The 16,281-nt window shown below is 57.1% G+C and overlaps 1 protein-coding gene across 1 annotated transcript in view; it reads left to right on the top strand.

Moving 5' to 3' along the window:
* The window catches only part of AGAP1 (ArfGAP with GTPase domain, ankyrin repeat and PH domain 1), a gene marked incomplete at its 5' end in the record, with an annotated part of 529,501 nt that overhangs the window by 187,486 nt on the left and 325,734 nt on the right, over window positions 1-16,281 (top strand). The window contains one exon of the mRNA XM_077758421.1: window positions 3,864-3,951. Coding sequence (XP_077614547.1) covers window positions 3,864-3,951 — 88 coding nt within the window. The remainder of the gene's footprint in view (window positions 1-3,863; window positions 3,952-16,281) is intronic.

Below are 16,281 nucleotides of genomic sequence, written 5' to 3'. Positions count from 1 at the left end.
ATTTGAACGCGTGGCTTGCTCTTCCTGTCCAGCGGGCCCCTCCTCTGTCTTGCCGCCCGGCCGTGGCTGCCTGCCCCATGTGGCCCCTGAGCGCTTGCAGGGTGGCCCGTGGACGGACGAGCTGAAATCGGACTTTCCATCGACATTAAATCAACTTAACTCCACGGAGCGGCGTGAGGCCCGACGGGTCCCCCGGACAGGATTACAGTCCGACTGTGATCCTCGGGTATCGATCGACCTGTCTGATTTGCGGAGTTCGGGCNTCAACTTAACTCCACGGAGCGGCGTGAGGCCCGACGGGTCCCCCGGACAGGATTACAGTCCGACTGTGATCCTCGGGTATCGACCTGTCTGATTTGCGGAGTTCGGGTGTGTTGTGCCGGAGCCAACATGTTCGTACCAGCCCATAATTGAGGATGCTCCTAAAAACTGGTTTTCGCTGGTATTTCAAAGACATGTAATTTCCTGGAGTGAATGACCAGAGGTGCGGAAGAGGGGCACGTTAGGAGGCAGCATGGACCCGCGCTCCCCGAGTGTGACCGTTCTGAGGCTTTCCGGAACGTGCTGAAGGTTGACCGTGTCCCCAGATGAGGCACTGGGCCTCTGCATTCAGGCGGAAGAAGTTCTCTTTGTCCTGCCCTGAGTGCGGACGGACAGACCCCGGCGGGAAGGCCCTGCTCCGGTCAGCATGGCCAGGCGGCCCGTCCTTGGCAGGGCCCTTCTGTGCCCAGGATTTCTCCGCGTCTCCAGAAAGTGCTCCTTTGTTCAGAGGCAGCCCCTGTGCGTCCATAGGGCGGCCGTTGTTCTGCGCCCTCGCACGACGCCCCCGAGGCAGGTGGCCCTTTAGGTCATTGCCTCCGGGATCCCTGACTTCTGTGTCACAGACGCAGCAGCTCAATGACATAATCGCAAGCCTCAAATGGACTCTTTATGTGCTGTTTCGCAATAAATCTTCTGGAACCTGTCAGAGGAAAGAATCTCCGTGTTTGCCTCCTTTGCAGGCGACGTGGTGCCATGCCTCGTGTTCTCCCGAGTCGTCTTCTGCGTGGACAACCAATGACCGGTTGCCCTTGGAGCCGGACGCCGCTCGCCATCCCGTGCGGCAGGCTGTGGGTGCTCCCTGCTCACGTCCAGGCGGAGAGGGCAGTAGGCCCTCGACGTCCCGCCCGCAGAGGGGGCCTTAGCCACCTGTCACGCCCTCTCGTGGGTTTCCATTGGATTCCCCGCTGGGATTTTTACTGACGGCCTTGATTTCCTTTCTAGCAGAACTGCGCTAAGTGTAGCAGGTAAGCGGTGAGGTTGGGATGCCCGAGAGACCGTCTAAACGGACACCGTGCTCTTTGCCCTTGAGTAACGGGGGCCCCGACAGCGGGGCAGGCCCTGCAGTGACGGCATCTGGCCAGGGGAGGCCGTCGGTCGTTTTCCGGACACCTCACCCGTGCTCCGGAGCTGCTCCGCACGAAGCCCGTAGACGAGGGGGAGCTCTCGTCCTTCTATCTAGAAGCCGTTGTGGAACCTGGAGGAGCATCACAGCCTAGAGGGCGTGTCCGCCCCCCGTGTCCCATTTTATTTCCGCCTCACGGCCCGCTGTTCGTTTCTGTAGCTGTTCAAGTTTACACACGGCCCCTGGGGCGCCAGCGGAAGGTCTCTGGGACGGCCCTTGGCACCCCCCCCCCCCCCCGCACCCCAGGACGGGCCTCTTCCTCCTGCAGGGGAAGCGCGTTCTCCGCAAGGCTTGGTGCGCGAGGAGGAAGGAGTAGACCACGTGCAGGAAGCGCACACCGAGCGGGGTTTGATTTTGAGCGTTTTCCTCCTCAGGAAGGAGAAACTCGAATCTTAATTAAAGATTTAATTTTGCTGCACACACTGGTTTGGAATTTCTCCACAGGAAGCTGGCAAACAGCAGGTGCCCTTGAGCAAACGAATAATTAAATAGGTAGGTATTCGCGGATTAGAGAGGCCCCAGGTGGAAGGGAGGCCGTGAGTCACGTCGGAAAGGGAAACATCTTTATTCCGGCTCTGCCCGCGTCGCCTGGCCCTGTGCCCTAGCGACCAGGCATCTCTGTTGGTGCTGGTGCTGGAGCCGTGCACTCCTCCACTTATTGGCCCGTTTACACAGCGGGTGCTGTCGGGAGCCTCCCGGGCCGGGTGCAGCGCCGGGACCCAGGGGCCGAGCCCCCACACCCTGCGCTTCGGGGGTTATCAGCACCTCCCGTCAGATCCATAGAGCGATGCTGGTAAAACCAGGTCACCGGACGGTGTTGTGAGGAGGCCCCTAAGGGGGCTCTGAGGAGAGGTGCCTGGTGGAGGCTGTGCTTTAGGAAGGCTTCTCGGGGGAGGTGACCTCCGACGTGCTTGCCGAGCAGAGAGCAGGAATAGTGCAGGAGGTGCCTGAGGAGGAAAGGCCCAGGTGTCTGGAGACAGACAGCCAGGCCCGTCAGGGCGAGGCGGCTTCCAGGAGCCTCGCTGGNTGACCAGCCAGCGGGGGTGGGGGGAGAGCGTGCCATCTGGACGTGCAGGGGCGCACGTGGAGCACTTGCGTGACTGGGGCTTGGAGAACGGCACTGGGGAGCAGCAGGTACTGAGGGCGGGAGGGGCGTGGCCAGCCACACGGGGGGCGCGAGAGCCCAGGGTCTAGAAGCAGCCAGGAGATCTGGAAAGCGCTCATGTGGGCCGAGAGGGAATCCCAGGAGGAGGCTCAGGGCAGGAGGTTTGAAGAAAGTGCACCTGGTCTGGGGCTTCCAGTGACGGGTCAGGAGCGCGGGGAGGCCTAGCGCTTTTAGCAACGAGGCCGTCGCGGACCTCGGGGCCAGGGACCTCGGGGCCAGCCTCCTCGCGGCTCCTGGATCAGCACCTGAGATCCTGAGGGTTGCAGGTGGGACCAGGCGGGAGGGAGCCCGGCCCTGGTGGGAAAGGGGAGGCTGGCTCTCATAGGAGGTCACCTGCGTCCGGAGTCAGGGCTCAGTTTTGTGTTTCTTAAAGAATTGATGTGGGCGTGCTTAAAGGCAGAGAGGAAAGTTCTGGTGGGGAAGATACGGGTACAGGAGGGGGGGTGTTGACGGGCAGCTTGCAGAGAAGGCAGAGGAAGTGAGGTCCCCAGCACAGGCCAAGGGACGCCCTCCCAACGGGCCGCCGCCCTCAAGTCCACATATCTTGGCTGTGCCAGCAGGGGCCTCTTCCTGAAGGAGGTATCCTACGGGCCACGCTTCCCGCCGGGTTCCTGTGTTTTACTCCACCTCCACCAGCTCCCTGCCAGAGCCATGGCCCCTCCTGATTTCTTGATGGGCATTTTTAACCTGGTCCAGACCCCTCTGTGGCCTTGACCATGGGCTGAGCCCCTCCGGTCCCTCCCCACAGCTCTTTCTCGATGTTTCTCAGCTGGTCTGGTTCCAGAAGCAACCCCAGAGTCTTGGTGGAATGTACCAGAATACCCTCCCCAGTCCCATTTCATTCTGTGCTGCACCATGCCCCATTTGACACTGCGAACCCTGCTCAGGCCGGTGAGGGTGCACAGTCGGTGGCGGGGGGCCGACTGGGCGTACACTCTCCTGGTAGGCCCGCTGCACACGGCGCCCTGAAGAAGGCCGCTGTCCGTGGGTCCCGAGGTGTTGATGCTCTCCGAGCCGGCAAGGCTGCCTGGAGCGAGAGGTGGAAATGGAGGGCCTTGGAGTCCCTTCCACTTCTGGAGGAGAATTCAGTGAGCCAGGTTCGGGCCCTCCGGCCGCGGGCTTGCTGGTGGTCACGCCTAGGCTTACTGTACGTTTTCACACACACACACACACACACACACACACACCCCGTTTGCAGATCGATGAGGTGAGTGGTGTAATAATACTGAACAGTCGTCTGATTCTTTGTTTCAGGGAATCGTGGGTAACCTGGCCAGCGGCAAGTCAGCCCTGGTGCACCGGTATCTGACCGGCACTTACGTCCAGGAGGAGTCTCCCGAAGGTATGCTGTGTGGCAGGCCACGCCGAGCCCAGGAGCCTTTAGCTTACGGCAGTTTTCTGTAGCGTACTCTAAATCGTGACTGTGATGCACTCGTTTTGAGAAAGAATAAAATACCAGGCAGTGAAAATCCTTAGGTATGTTGTTTCCTCTGCAGTATTTTTAGCCACTGATGATACTGCCTCTGGCGCTTGGAGCAGTAAAAGTAGAGCCGTGAAGTGCTGTTGAATTTATTTCCTATCCAACAGTCCTGGCGTTTCAAATGTTAATCCAGGGTCACCCCTTTAAACGTGACTCAGACATTTGTCTGTTCCGGATACTAAGTCTGTACGCAATTCGTACGTACTGTTACGTAGTCACAGATGGGTACCACCACCGCACATTTGAGTATGTTTCCCCCATATAGTGTATTCTAAACATTGAAGAATCATTTTGCATGAGAGCAAGAGATTTCTTTTGCCATTAGGCTTTTGCTTCTTGAGTTAACATGTTCATGTTTTATTTTTTGCTTTAAGTAGAGTTAAGGCAGTGCAGTGACAGGAAGCCACAGAACCCCTGTGTTCTTTAACGCACGTAGAGTTCACAGGTAGTTTTCTGAGTTGTATTTTCTCTCCGTGTAACCTTTTAAAATCCAACTCTGAGACACTGAATTTCTGGTTCCTTCTTTTTCTTACTGGCTGTTCCATTCTTTGCAGATATGGATGCAGGTAACTATACATTTTCTTCATGGCAGAACTTGTGTTGTTGGAAGAGAGAGGAGAGACCCAACTTCACACTGTAGTGTTCCCTTCCCTCCTCGTTCTGTGTGTCACCCGATTTTGTTTCATTTCATCCTTTGATTTCAGTTGAACATTTCACCCTGTTTTGTCCCTTAGATGTCTTCTTAGGAGTAGCTTCCGTGTTTCCTGTAACACCTGTTCTAGCATTTAACTCTCGTCCGTAACCATTCAGAAAAGTCCGGAAGGCTGGCGTTGTGGGGCCCTTCGGGGCTCTGCTGTCACTGTGCAGAATTCCGCCACCCCGTCGTCACAGCCTCGTGGTGGTCACCTCAGGGAAAGGCCCGCTTTTCTGTTGTCCACGGGGAGAGGGGGGCTTAGGGCGGTGGTTGTCTAGGCTCCCGGGTGGGGATAGGAGGGAAGCAGGGTGGCTGTCTGATGGAGGACATTTCTAGCACATGCTAGAAAACGGCATTGTTTGGAGACGGGGGTCGGGGGGGCGTGTGTGGGCAAGGAGAGAAGGATCCAGGTCTTTCTGGCTTCTTCCCTGGGATCTGCTCTGCTCTGTGCTGGTGTTGAATTTGTTCCTTGGTTTCTGAGCGTGGAATTTAGTCGTTTTGATTCCACGTGGAGAGTAGGAACATCGTTCTCGGGCTTTCTGCCTCCTCGCCGGGTTAGGCGGCGTGTGGGTCAGTGGCCCCAGTGCTGAGGGACTGGCTGGCCTGACCTCACACGGTCCCCTGCTCCGCTACATCTGCCTGCACTCTCCTTAGATGCTCCGGTTTCCGCCGGGGCCGCCGGTGACCTGGTGCGGGCCCTGGTCGTGCTGCCGGCGCTCTGGCGTCGGGCTCGGCGTCCGGTGTGGTCAGTGTGGGAGGCCCGGAGCCGAGGACGCTGTTCCCGTCCCCACGCGGCGCGCTTCTGTCATTTCTGTGGCTTCTTCTGCTTCCCCACTTGCTATTTCCATCGCATTTGGAGCTGTGGTTTCTTTGCCGGGAGCCTTTACATTTTGTTGAGCATAAAGGCATTTTCCTTGAATGTTCCTGCTTCAGAAGTAGTAAAAATTGTACCCAGCGGGGTGACTTAAACCATGGTCTCTAATGAACGCACTGCTTTCACACGTTTTATTCTACTGAAATTTCATAGCGTCACATACAGTTTTAAAAATGCGTGATTTAAAAGGGTAGGGGCGTGAGTGGCTGCAGCGAGGGCATGCCTGTCCCCACCGTGACGCCCCCTCCCCCTCCCTTCCTCCAGTGGGGCCTGTGTCCAGGGCCTCTTGAACCAGGGGAAGGACTCTCAGTGATGTTCTCCCTCGACGTGCAGGGCTCAGTATGCCCACCTGTGTTCTCACGCGGCCCCGGGTCACGGCGGGGGCTGCCACGTGCGCNGCAGTGAATCTCTGTCTCCCAGGGGCTGCCCGCACGTGCCGTCCTGGGGGCCACGACCCTGCCACTCACACAGGGAGCCGACCCCCACTTCCTGTCCACGTGCCTGGCCGAGTTCCGGGACAGCAGGAGAATCGGGTTATTTCTGGAAGGACAGGGACCAGGAGAGCCTGGGTTTGTCGCCGCCAGGGAGCCCGTGCCTAGACAGTGATTACAGTTGTTGTTGAGTGTGGTAACACCGGGGGCCTGTACCTGCTTCATCGAGAAGCTTCACATCCAGAACGTTCTGGAGTCAGGATGTACCGAGTCGTTGCCCAGGTTTGCGGAGCGCGTCGAGTGAAGGGACCCTGTCCTGCGCGTGCCGGCGGCAGGTGAAGCCGATTGTAGCTCGGCCCCACCTGCGGCAGCTCACGGAGACCGAAGGTCAGGTTCTCGGGCAGCTAGCGGGTGACGGGCATCTCCAGCGCCACGCTGGGGCGGTGCCCGTGGAGGGAGCCACGCGGCCCGCCCGCGGCTGATTTGTCCTCCTCTTCCTCTCGCGGCCGCTGGTGACCAGCCGTAGTGACTGGTCGCACGCGGCAGTGACTTCAGGCGGGAGGCTTGCTGCTGCCGGGCTCTGAGGGCTGCCGCGCACCTGGCGCCCTCCTGCCCTCCCCTGGCCGTCCCTTGACTTAATGGGCGTGTGAGTGTCCTTCAGCGTTGCTCTGACTGGTGACGGGACCCGTAGGTGGCAGGTGGTGTGAGGCGGGGAAGGGACGAGTCCTCCGTCCCTAACGCTCTGGCGCGGAATGACCCCAGACTTTTGCCGGAACGTACTTTGCATCAGATCGGTTGTGATTGCATCTCCCATCTGTGTGATTCGTCCTCGCTGATATTTTACCCTCGTAGGAAGGAGAGTCGACGCGATTTTAGTAATTTTAAAGATGCAGTTTAAATGAGGGATGGATTTCAATATTATGTGGGGTTTTTTAATTAGGAAGTTAGCAACGCAAAAGTGGGCACCTCCCCGGGGCGCCCGCGAGTCCATCAGAGTAATCCGAGGAGTAAAATTTTGTGCAGGCAAATATCCGGTCAGCCGTGCATGTGCCTATGTGCGTGTGTGGGGGGTGTGTGTGTGTGAGTGAGAGTCCTAAGGCCGCCACAACAAATGACTACAAACCAAGTGGCTTAAATCAGCAGAACTTCGTTGTCACAGCTCTGCAGCCAGAAGCCTGAGATGAAGGTGTTGGTGTGGTTGGTTCTTTCTGGAAGGCTCTGAGCACGAGTCTGTTCTGTGCCGCAGCTGCTGACAGCTCTCGGCGCCCCTTGGCTTGGAGACCTATCACTGCCATCTCTGTCCCTGCCGTGCGACATTCTTCCCGTGTCCTTGTCTCTGTGTCCAGATTTCCCTCTTCTCGTGGGGGCGCTGGTCCCTGGGTGTAGGGTCGCCTCCCGTTCTCTGGTCTGACCTCCTCTTCATCGCACCTGCCAAGATCTAGATGAAGCCACACACAGGCGTCGGGGCCAGGGCTCGACCATCTCTCTTGTGGCTGGAATCCATCCCACGCCTGGCGCTCCCTGTGTTGCACACACGCAGTGTGCAAGCAGAAGCTGCAGGCGGCACCGTGTTGCCTGCCGCCTCCTGGCGGCGGGAGGAGCGAGGCGGGACCCTGACTCTTCCGGGGAGGGCTCGCTGCTGGCTCCCTCACAGATGAGATGAGTGCGCGTGTGACCTTCACCCCTCTGATGGGAATTTCACGGCTGCCATTCACTTTCAGTAAAAGGAAGCAGATGAAAATTACCCCTTTGCTATTGATGCCCTATTAATAGCCGCTAATTAGAATTGTGCATGATGTTTTGGGCTTGTAATTAGAGTTTCCACCGCGTGTATGTGCTTCGCATTCACGGTGCACTCCCCCCTCCCCATCACAGACCCCCGTGACCGCCATGCGGCGTTTAACTCTCTCCCTTTGAAACTAAAAAAACGAAAGAGGAACGGAAACCAGGCTGTCCAGTGTCCAGTGGGAATTTGACAGCGTGGACCTGCCCTGAGCCCCTGCACCCCGTGCAGGCTGGGAGGCTGTGGGCTATGGCGTCTGGAGAGACTGAGCTTTAGAACGGGACCACTGCCCTGAGACCTGGTGTCCAGGACACCCCTCACTTCTTCCCCCTCATGCTGTGGACCCTGCTGAGCTGTGCGGATGGCTGTGCGGAAGCGCCCAGAGCCCGGGGCCGCTCACACCCAGAGCCGCCTTCTTGGGGGGGTGCAGGGGGTGGGCCCACGAGCTAAGACGGGACTCAGCAGCCGGTGGTTTGAGTGGAAGGTTTTAAGGTCACTGGAGACAGGCTTAAGAATGGCCACGGACCCTGCTTCCTGTGATTATAAAATGAATGGCTCTTAGCTAAGTTTTCAAGGAAGTACTGGAATGAAACGGGGCAGAAGGTACCGGGGTGGCCGTCCCTAGCTGTGGATGTCACGTGCGGGCGGACAGCTCTGTGGCCCCCGCCCCCTGCGGCGGGCACGTACTGGCGGCGAGGTCCCTTCGAGCCGGCTGCCCCTCCCCTAGTCCTGACACAGGACCCTGCCTGCGTCGGTCTCAGGGCAGCAGATCTGTTCTCAGGAGCACGTGCGTCGGAAATATTTTTTTTAATGAATGTTTACTTAGTTGCTTAGACACAAACCATGTGGTAAACACTTAGCCATATTTTCTGGGACACATGAGATGCATTTAGGCTGGCCACCCCCAGAACCCTTTCCAAATCGAATAAACGTAAGAACCATTTTTGTCAGCTACCACCGCTCGACAGATGTTAGGGCTTATTTCTAAACACGTCCTTTTGTGCTGTTTAACGTTCCAGTGAAAAAAATCTGTAAACTCTAATAAAAGTTGAGTCGTTTTGAAATCTAGCCACTTAAATGTTTTCAACATAATTTNCACAAACCGCGAGATCATGACCTAAGCGAAAGTCGGACGCTTAACCGACTAAGCCACCCAGGCGCCCCCTTAATAATTTTTTAACGAGGGTTATCTGTAAACCTTAAGATTACGAGCAGCCTGCTGGTAGGTTGGTTTAATAGATCAAGCAGGAGTCTGATCTTTCACTTCCCTGATGGGTTCAGACCAGCCTCTGACCGCGGAAATGTCACTGAGCTCTCCCTTCTTCCGTCCGCAGTGTAGTCCGTTAACTCTGTCCTCTCCCAGAGAGCACACACGGAGGCTCAGGTGATGTCCAGAGTAGGTGAAGGCTACTAAAATTCCTAGTAGAGCCACCAAGAAACAATAAAAGAGAAGCATATTCTACATGGAAGAGAAAGCTGTAAAGTAAGAATAAAGATGGGGGGCGCCTGGGGGGCTCAGTCAGTGAGCGTCCGACTTCAGCTCAGGTCATGATCTCACGTGCCTGAGTTCGAGCCCCACGTCGGGCTCTGTGCTGACAGCTCAGAGCCTGGAGCTGCTTCAGATTCTGTCTCCCTTTCTGTCTCCGCCCCTCCCCTGCTCGCGCACGCTCTCTCTCTCTCTCTCTCTCTCTCAAAAATAAGTAAATATAAAAAAATGAGGTCATCGTGGTTTTGGCCTTGAGAACCTTGGCAGATCAAATTGTGTCTAGAGTTGGTCATCTGGAACTCAGAACACATCTTCCCACGTTGTTGTGATTAATTCAACAAGAAACTGTGCTCCTTCTAGAGAGAGAGGAGGGCCTTCTGGACAAAGAGCTGTATTCCCTGAGCTCCTGGGAGGGCGCGTGCTGGCTTCTGCCAGGACGGGCCCCAGGGCCCCAGCCCGCGAGGCTCACCCCCGCCCCTGGACTCGGGGCCCCACGCAGGCCGGTGTGTGCTGTCCGTCCGCACAGCCTCCGCTCTTCCAGGGAAGAGGCGAGGAGGGCTCAGAAAGGTTCACCCTTGCAGTTGCAGATGATTTTTTCCTACGGAACCATTAACACCAAAGGTGTTTTCCTAAAGCTTTAAATGCGTGACCTTTGTATTGGAAATGAGAACACGGTCACTGGGTCCGTCAGAGCTGACTCCTTCCCCCATCAGGTGCCTTCACGCAGCTCCCTTGCTGCCTGTCTTGGGCCCAGATTCTTGTCCTCTAGGCAGATGTTCTGGTCCCTCCCACTTCTTGCTCCCGTGGGCTTTGTGCTCGACTAGGTCTCCTCCCCATTGGTGGCAAGCAGTTCGTGGGTGGCCTGGTGACCACAGGACCCTTAGTGTTGGGGGGGTGTGAATTTTTTCTGTGGCTCCAGCAGGGGCTCGGGCGTGCCTCTGGCTGCCTTGCTGGGGGTCCCGTACTTTTCCTGTGTTGTGACCGATCTGGCCCGTAGCTCTTCCTCCCAGACTCACGGATCTGGAGTCTGGGTTTGCAGGCTGACAGCCAGGTGCCCTGGAGGTGCCCCGGGCACTGCTGGACTCGCCCCAGCGCTGCCCCTGGCAAATCTCTGTCACTCTTGCGGTGTCGCTTTGGCTGTGGACCTGGGGCTTCTCAGGCATTGCGTTTCCTTCTTGATTTTCAAGGGCAGAAAACTTTGGAATGTTAGGCATTTGATCGGATCTTCAAGCATCTGCTCTCAGAACCCTTTTTTTCTGCCCCCCCCCGAAATGTCCTCAACTCACCACCTCTCCTTCCCCCTCCATCTGTTTCCCGGGTCCTGGGAGGTGGGAGAGCTCACGCATTTGTAACCGTTCCTCAGCGAGGGTGATCTGACCGTCGGGGTTGAGAGGCTTTCTGGGGGAGGTAGTGCAGAGAGGGAGAAATCCCGGGCTGAGGCCAGCCTGGGGGCAAACGGAAGAGAAGAGGGTGAGGGACATGCCATGTCTGGGGCAGAGAGGAGGGAACAGGGGCTGAGAGACGCTCCCTGCGTGGCCAGGGGTCAAGGTGGAGAGATTTACATCCCAGAGGAGGCTGGGTGTGAATTTGAAAGTATGGAGCTCATGTTTCAGTTGTGGCTCATTAGAGATGGAGCAGTCAAGGTCAACAAGGTCAACGTCATCTGCAGAACATGTGACATCCTGTCTGACCACACGTGTTTGCGCTTCCGGCTCCAAGTGTGAGCTCCCCTCTGGGGTCCTGGCCAGCTCCGGGGGCAAGACTTGGTGGGAGGGAGAGGGAGATAAAAGTTTGCAGCGGTGGGTGGGCCAAGTGCCAGAAAGAATTCCCTGGGGAACCTGCTGTATAAAGAAAGTGCCCTTGAACTCCCCTCCGGGTCACATGCTCCTGAGGAGTCAGGCATCTCCAGCCTGAGGGTGGAGCACAGCAGGAACCTCCCCGTACTCTGAGAAGGACCGGCGCGTGGGGTGTGTCCACACGCGTGCACGTGTACAAGCTACCAGTGACCCACTAAAGATGACAGTTTTGTATGGTTGATGGGAGTTCACGGATGACTGAGCCAGGCCAGAAGCAGAAAGCAGATTGTACCTCCGCGTGGTGTTGTATCCATGCTGGCCGGCTTCCTGGAGGTGGTGTGTTGGGAGACTCTGAGGCAGGAAGAGTAGGAGGTGTGGTGAGCAGGTGACGCCTGTCCTGGGTCTGGAAGCGGCTTGCCTTCTGGTCACATGGCCCCACCAAGCCCCGTGTGAAGCCGGCACTTGTTACCCTTTTCTGAGTCCCATTTTTTTTTTTTTTTTAAAGCATTTTGCTTTAAAAAATAACCTCACAAACAGAAGAAAACAGCGCTTGCTCTTTGAGGGCCACTGGAGTCCCTTGATGGTGTGGAGAGCGCGGAACGGGGCTCGGCACGCAGCCTGTCTCGCGGGGTGTCCTTGCCTCCGAGCCGCAGGACGAGGGGTGCGGCTTCGGGCTGCCTGGAGGAGGGAGGCTCAGCGCCCGGCCGAGAGCGGGGGACACAGGGAGGGACTGTCAGAGCCCGGTGGGGGGGGTCCTGCGTAGCCTGGCAGTGGGTCAGGGCGGATGCCCTGTGGCGTCTTCCCCTGCAGGCCCTCCTGAGGAATGGCTGATGCGGGAGCATTCTGGAGGGAGTCAGGGAGGCAGCACCCCAGGCTCCTGACGGGCCGTGACTGGAGCCTGGCTTTGGAGAGGGACGTGGGGACAGGCTCGGGGGTTGGAACTGATGGACGTGCTGATGGAGGGCTGCGGCCCCGCTCATGCCCAGGCCCCCGCGGCCCCTCAGCAGTGCTGCTGCTCAGTAGTCCTGAGACACCTGGCGTGTGGCCGTCTGGGGCCCTGTGCCCTCTCTGGCCCAGGCAGGTGCCTGACTGTGCCCCGGTGGCCGGTGCAAGCTAATCTTGTTCTGGAATGTTCCAGATGCATCTTCCTGGGCCTTGCGGGTCAGCTTCAGCTTGAGCAGCCGCGACACACAGGGACACACGCAGGCCCCACCCCCGGGGCGCCCAGGGCAGCCCTTCTCCTCCAGCGCTTTGTGGGCTCCGCGCCAGGCCTGGGTGCAGCCCACGCCCTGCACTGGCCGCTGCAGGTGTTCTCGGGGACAGGCTTGGACACAGGCCTCCTGGGCCCCTTCCAGTGAGGGACATGCACTGTTTCTGCAAGGGACATGCACTGTTTCCGCGGGACGCTCCCTGCCCCGGAGTCTCCAGAGAGAGGGGGGAGCATAGCGCTCCCAACGTGGACGAGGTGCCAGTGTCAGGGTGAGCAGCGGCGGAGGTGACAGGGACTCTCCTGCAGGGCTGCCTCGCCCCTGCTCGGCTGTCATGCGCGTGAGCCCAAAGCCTTATTGCTTTTTTAAAGCTTTGTAAAAATAAATAAGCCAATAAACAGAAACCCAACAGAAAAGAAGAGTACGGCCCACAGTGCCTGAGGTGTTTGTTGTCTGGCCCTTGACACAGACGGTTTGCTGACCGCTTCCTCCCCAGAGAGTGGAAATGACATCAGCTCCTTAAGACATGCAGCGTTTCTCGGTTTCTCCTTAGGGCCCCATCTAACAGTGAGCCACCTGTTTTCATTTCTTGAAGCAGAGCTACCTGAGAGGAGCCTTCTTTAAAGCCATTACTTTGACATATTCGGTTCTAGGATTGCGTATTTTAAAATAGAGTTTACGTGGGGCGTCTGGGTGGCTTAGTCAGTTGAGCGTCCGACTTTCGCTTAGGTCATGATCTCGCGGTTCATGGGTTTGAGCCCCGTGTCGGGCTCTGTGCTGACTGCCAGCTCAGAGCCTGGAGCCTGTTTCAGAGTCTGTGTCTCCCTCTCTCTCTGACCCTCCCCTGCTCACGCTGTCTCTCTCTCTCTCTCCTAGAAATAAATAAAAATATTTAAAAAAAAATAGAGTTTACGTGACGACACATTATTATTATTTTTGTTTCTATGGAAAGTTATTTTCACATGGATAACACTGTTGAAAACAGTAAGTCTGAGGGACTGAGGGAGGGTCTGCGAGTGTGCCAGGAGCTGGAGAGCCCACCACCCAGCCTCTGTGCTCCCTCCCCGCTTGCTCTCGCTCCCACCCTGACCCTCCAGGCCACAGGTAGCGTCACAGGTCCAGGAAACCTTGTTGAAATATCCCAGGGGGGGAGTGTGCGCCCAACTCTGCAGTGCTCTCTGTACCTGTACCTTTTCTTAATGCTTCAAATAAATTCCCAAAATATGAAATAATAAAAGAAGCCATAAGTGTCTTTTACTCCAGAGAAACAAATGTGCAAGACTCAATCTACTTCGTTCGGTGTCACCACCCTGGCTCTTGCAGGGACAGCGGTAGATTCTGGAATGTTCCGGCACAACCCCAGCGGTGGGTACTGGAGCTTTTGCAGTAACCCGTGTACTAATTTGGCTATAAATCAGATTTTACTGAGCAGGGCTGTCATTATGGGACCCTTCTCTCTAGCAGGCAGATTCGGGTCCGGGCGCCCCCGCCCCTGCCCCATCCACTCTGGGTTCTGGGGGAAGGTCTGCAGCTGCTCATGGTGCCCAGCCTCCCCCTCCCTCCAAGCCTGGCTTTTCTTACCTGCTTCCTGTCCTGCCCGCTGTCCTTGACCGTCTGCTCCCTGAGGGCAGAGACGCTATCTCGTTCCCTCTGTTCCCGGCACCGACACTGTGTGCGGCACCCAGCGGGCCTTGCTCAGTGCTAGTGGTGGCTCCGAAGACCACGGCCGGGTCCATCCGGTGCAAGGAGGAAACGCCGAAGGGGCCAGGAAGCAAGTCCAAGTGGAGATGAAGGACAGGATCACACGTAGCAACACTCCTGCCTGCGGCTAATAAGAACCACAGAGAGTCATCGGCGTGTAAATCAGATATGTTCTGTCGCTTTGTTACTTTATCACTTGCTCACGTTGGAAGCCTGGCCTGAGATTAGAAACCCATCCCACACTTAGGTAAGTGCCCAGACCCCGTTAGCAGAGGCTTGGAGAATCTTCCCTGTGGGGCCTGTGAAGGAACACCCTGGGGGACTTGCTGAGTCACCAGCTGCTCGGACCTGTTCTCCTGGGTCTTCCGGAACACGTGAAGGTAGGAAAAGTGTTAGGGAAGCTCTCGTGCGAATCAGAGCCCTGTCTTCTCCTGCCTGGTTGGCGCCGCCTTGGCATGCTCCCGTTTCACGGGATTTGCAGGGCGAGACCCTCTAAGTGCGAGTTTCCCTTTGGAAATCACAAAGTCGTCATCATAATGTAGCAGTTACGAGCTGATGTTCGTGAGGCCCCTGTGATGTTTAAGGACCCTGACGGGCAGCTGACGTGAACTAGCGAGTGCCCCTCCCCCCCATGGCCGCAGGTGCTGTTCTTAACCTGAGGGCTCATGGGAACCGCTCAAGGCGTGGGCCCGGGGTTGACCTTGGTAGGCGGCTCTGCGTCCATTTCCCTTTGTTGCTGCCCGGAGGCGCCAGAACCCGACATCACTACCTTCAGATCGTAGCTGGGCTCGGGTGCTTGGAAGGACCTCGGGTCCCTATGTGCGCGGAGCTCCGCCGACCACCGTCCGCCGCAGGTGCTTGACCCCGGAACTGAGTCCTGGGGAGGAGTGAAGACCTCTGGGCTTAGGTCCTAGTTTCCCCAAACAGGAGACTCCCGAGTGTGTGGAGCCAGGGCGAAAGGGCTGGGCGAGTGGAGGAGGCCTGGCTCACGATGCCCGTGCCGGGGACAGAGGCAGGGCCCGAGGCTAGAGGCCTGGGTGGCCGGCATCACCCCTGGAGCCTGCGGCGAGGGCAGGGGGTGGGGAGTCGTTCGCACGCAGAGGTCTTTCTGCAGGGCGCTCCCCGTGTTGCAGAGTGGACCCTGGACACCTGCAGAAGGAAACCGGGTGCCTTGGGCTCTGTGGCCTCCCTGCCTCCCTCCCTGCCCGCCTGCCTTCTGCGCTGGCTGACAGCGCCGGGCATATTTTATTCTTTGCAGGAGCTGACCTTCTGCAGCTCTTAGTACAGAGAACTTTGGGCGGAGAATGCTAGCGTACAGCAGTGTGAGAGGGTGCCTCTGTGGGGGAGGGGCGCTAATACGATGTAGTGAGAATGATCTCGGGTCTTGGCCGGGGCCACCCACCCCACACACCTGCCCGGAGTTGCTGGGTTTAGTTTAGCCTCAAAAACATCAGCCGGAGGAGAGAACTCTCAGTGGGTTTTCTGTATTAAACTGCTGGTTTGCGTGTCCCTCAAAGCTCTTGGAAGCTAAGACGTGAGGAAATTACCACTGTCAGGAAGGACACCACTTCCGCAGACGTTTAATTTCCCAGCTTCTGTTTGAGCAGCAGCAGCAGCAGCAGCAGATTTCCGCGGGGCCTCTGAGCGCGGCCGCTGGCGCGTCTGCTGGTCCTTCGATAACGTGGCTCATCGGGGACAGCGCAGAGCTCACTCACTCTGGGAACACAAAAGAGGGTGTCAGGTTCCCCGGGGCCAGTGTCCAGTCCGCCTTCTTATGTTAATTTTGGTTCTGTTGGCTTGAGGTCAAGAAATCCTGAGCTGCACGAGTGACACTTAAAAAATTTATGTATATCAACCTGTTTGTTTTTTCAGGGTGTCTTTCCAGTGAATAGATCCCTGAGTATTTAAAAAAAATTTTTTTTAACATTTATATTTATTTTTGAGAGACAGAGAGCGACGGAGAATGAGCAGGGGAGGGGCAGAGAGGGGGAGACACAGAATCCCAAGCAGGAAGCAGGCTGTCAGCACAGAGCCCGATGTGGGGCTTGAACCCACCAACCGTGAGATCATGACCTCGGCCAAAGTCGATTGCTTAACCGACAGCCCCCCAGGCGCCTCAGATCCCAGAGTATTAAAGGAAAAGGAATGGCTGGACTTTACAACTCCCATGTTGAATTAATGAAAGCAACTGCTCTGGTTCTGTGGATTTTTCCAGACAG

Source organism: Crocuta crocuta, unplaced genomic scaffold (assembly GCF_008692635.1).
Source record: "Crocuta crocuta isolate KB4526 unplaced genomic scaffold, BGI_CrCroc_1.0 scaffold290, whole genome shotgun sequence".
Lineage (NCBI taxonomy): Eukaryota > Metazoa > Chordata > Mammalia > Carnivora > Hyaenidae > Crocuta > Crocuta crocuta.
This window is presented reverse-complemented; position numbering and strand designations above follow the sequence as displayed.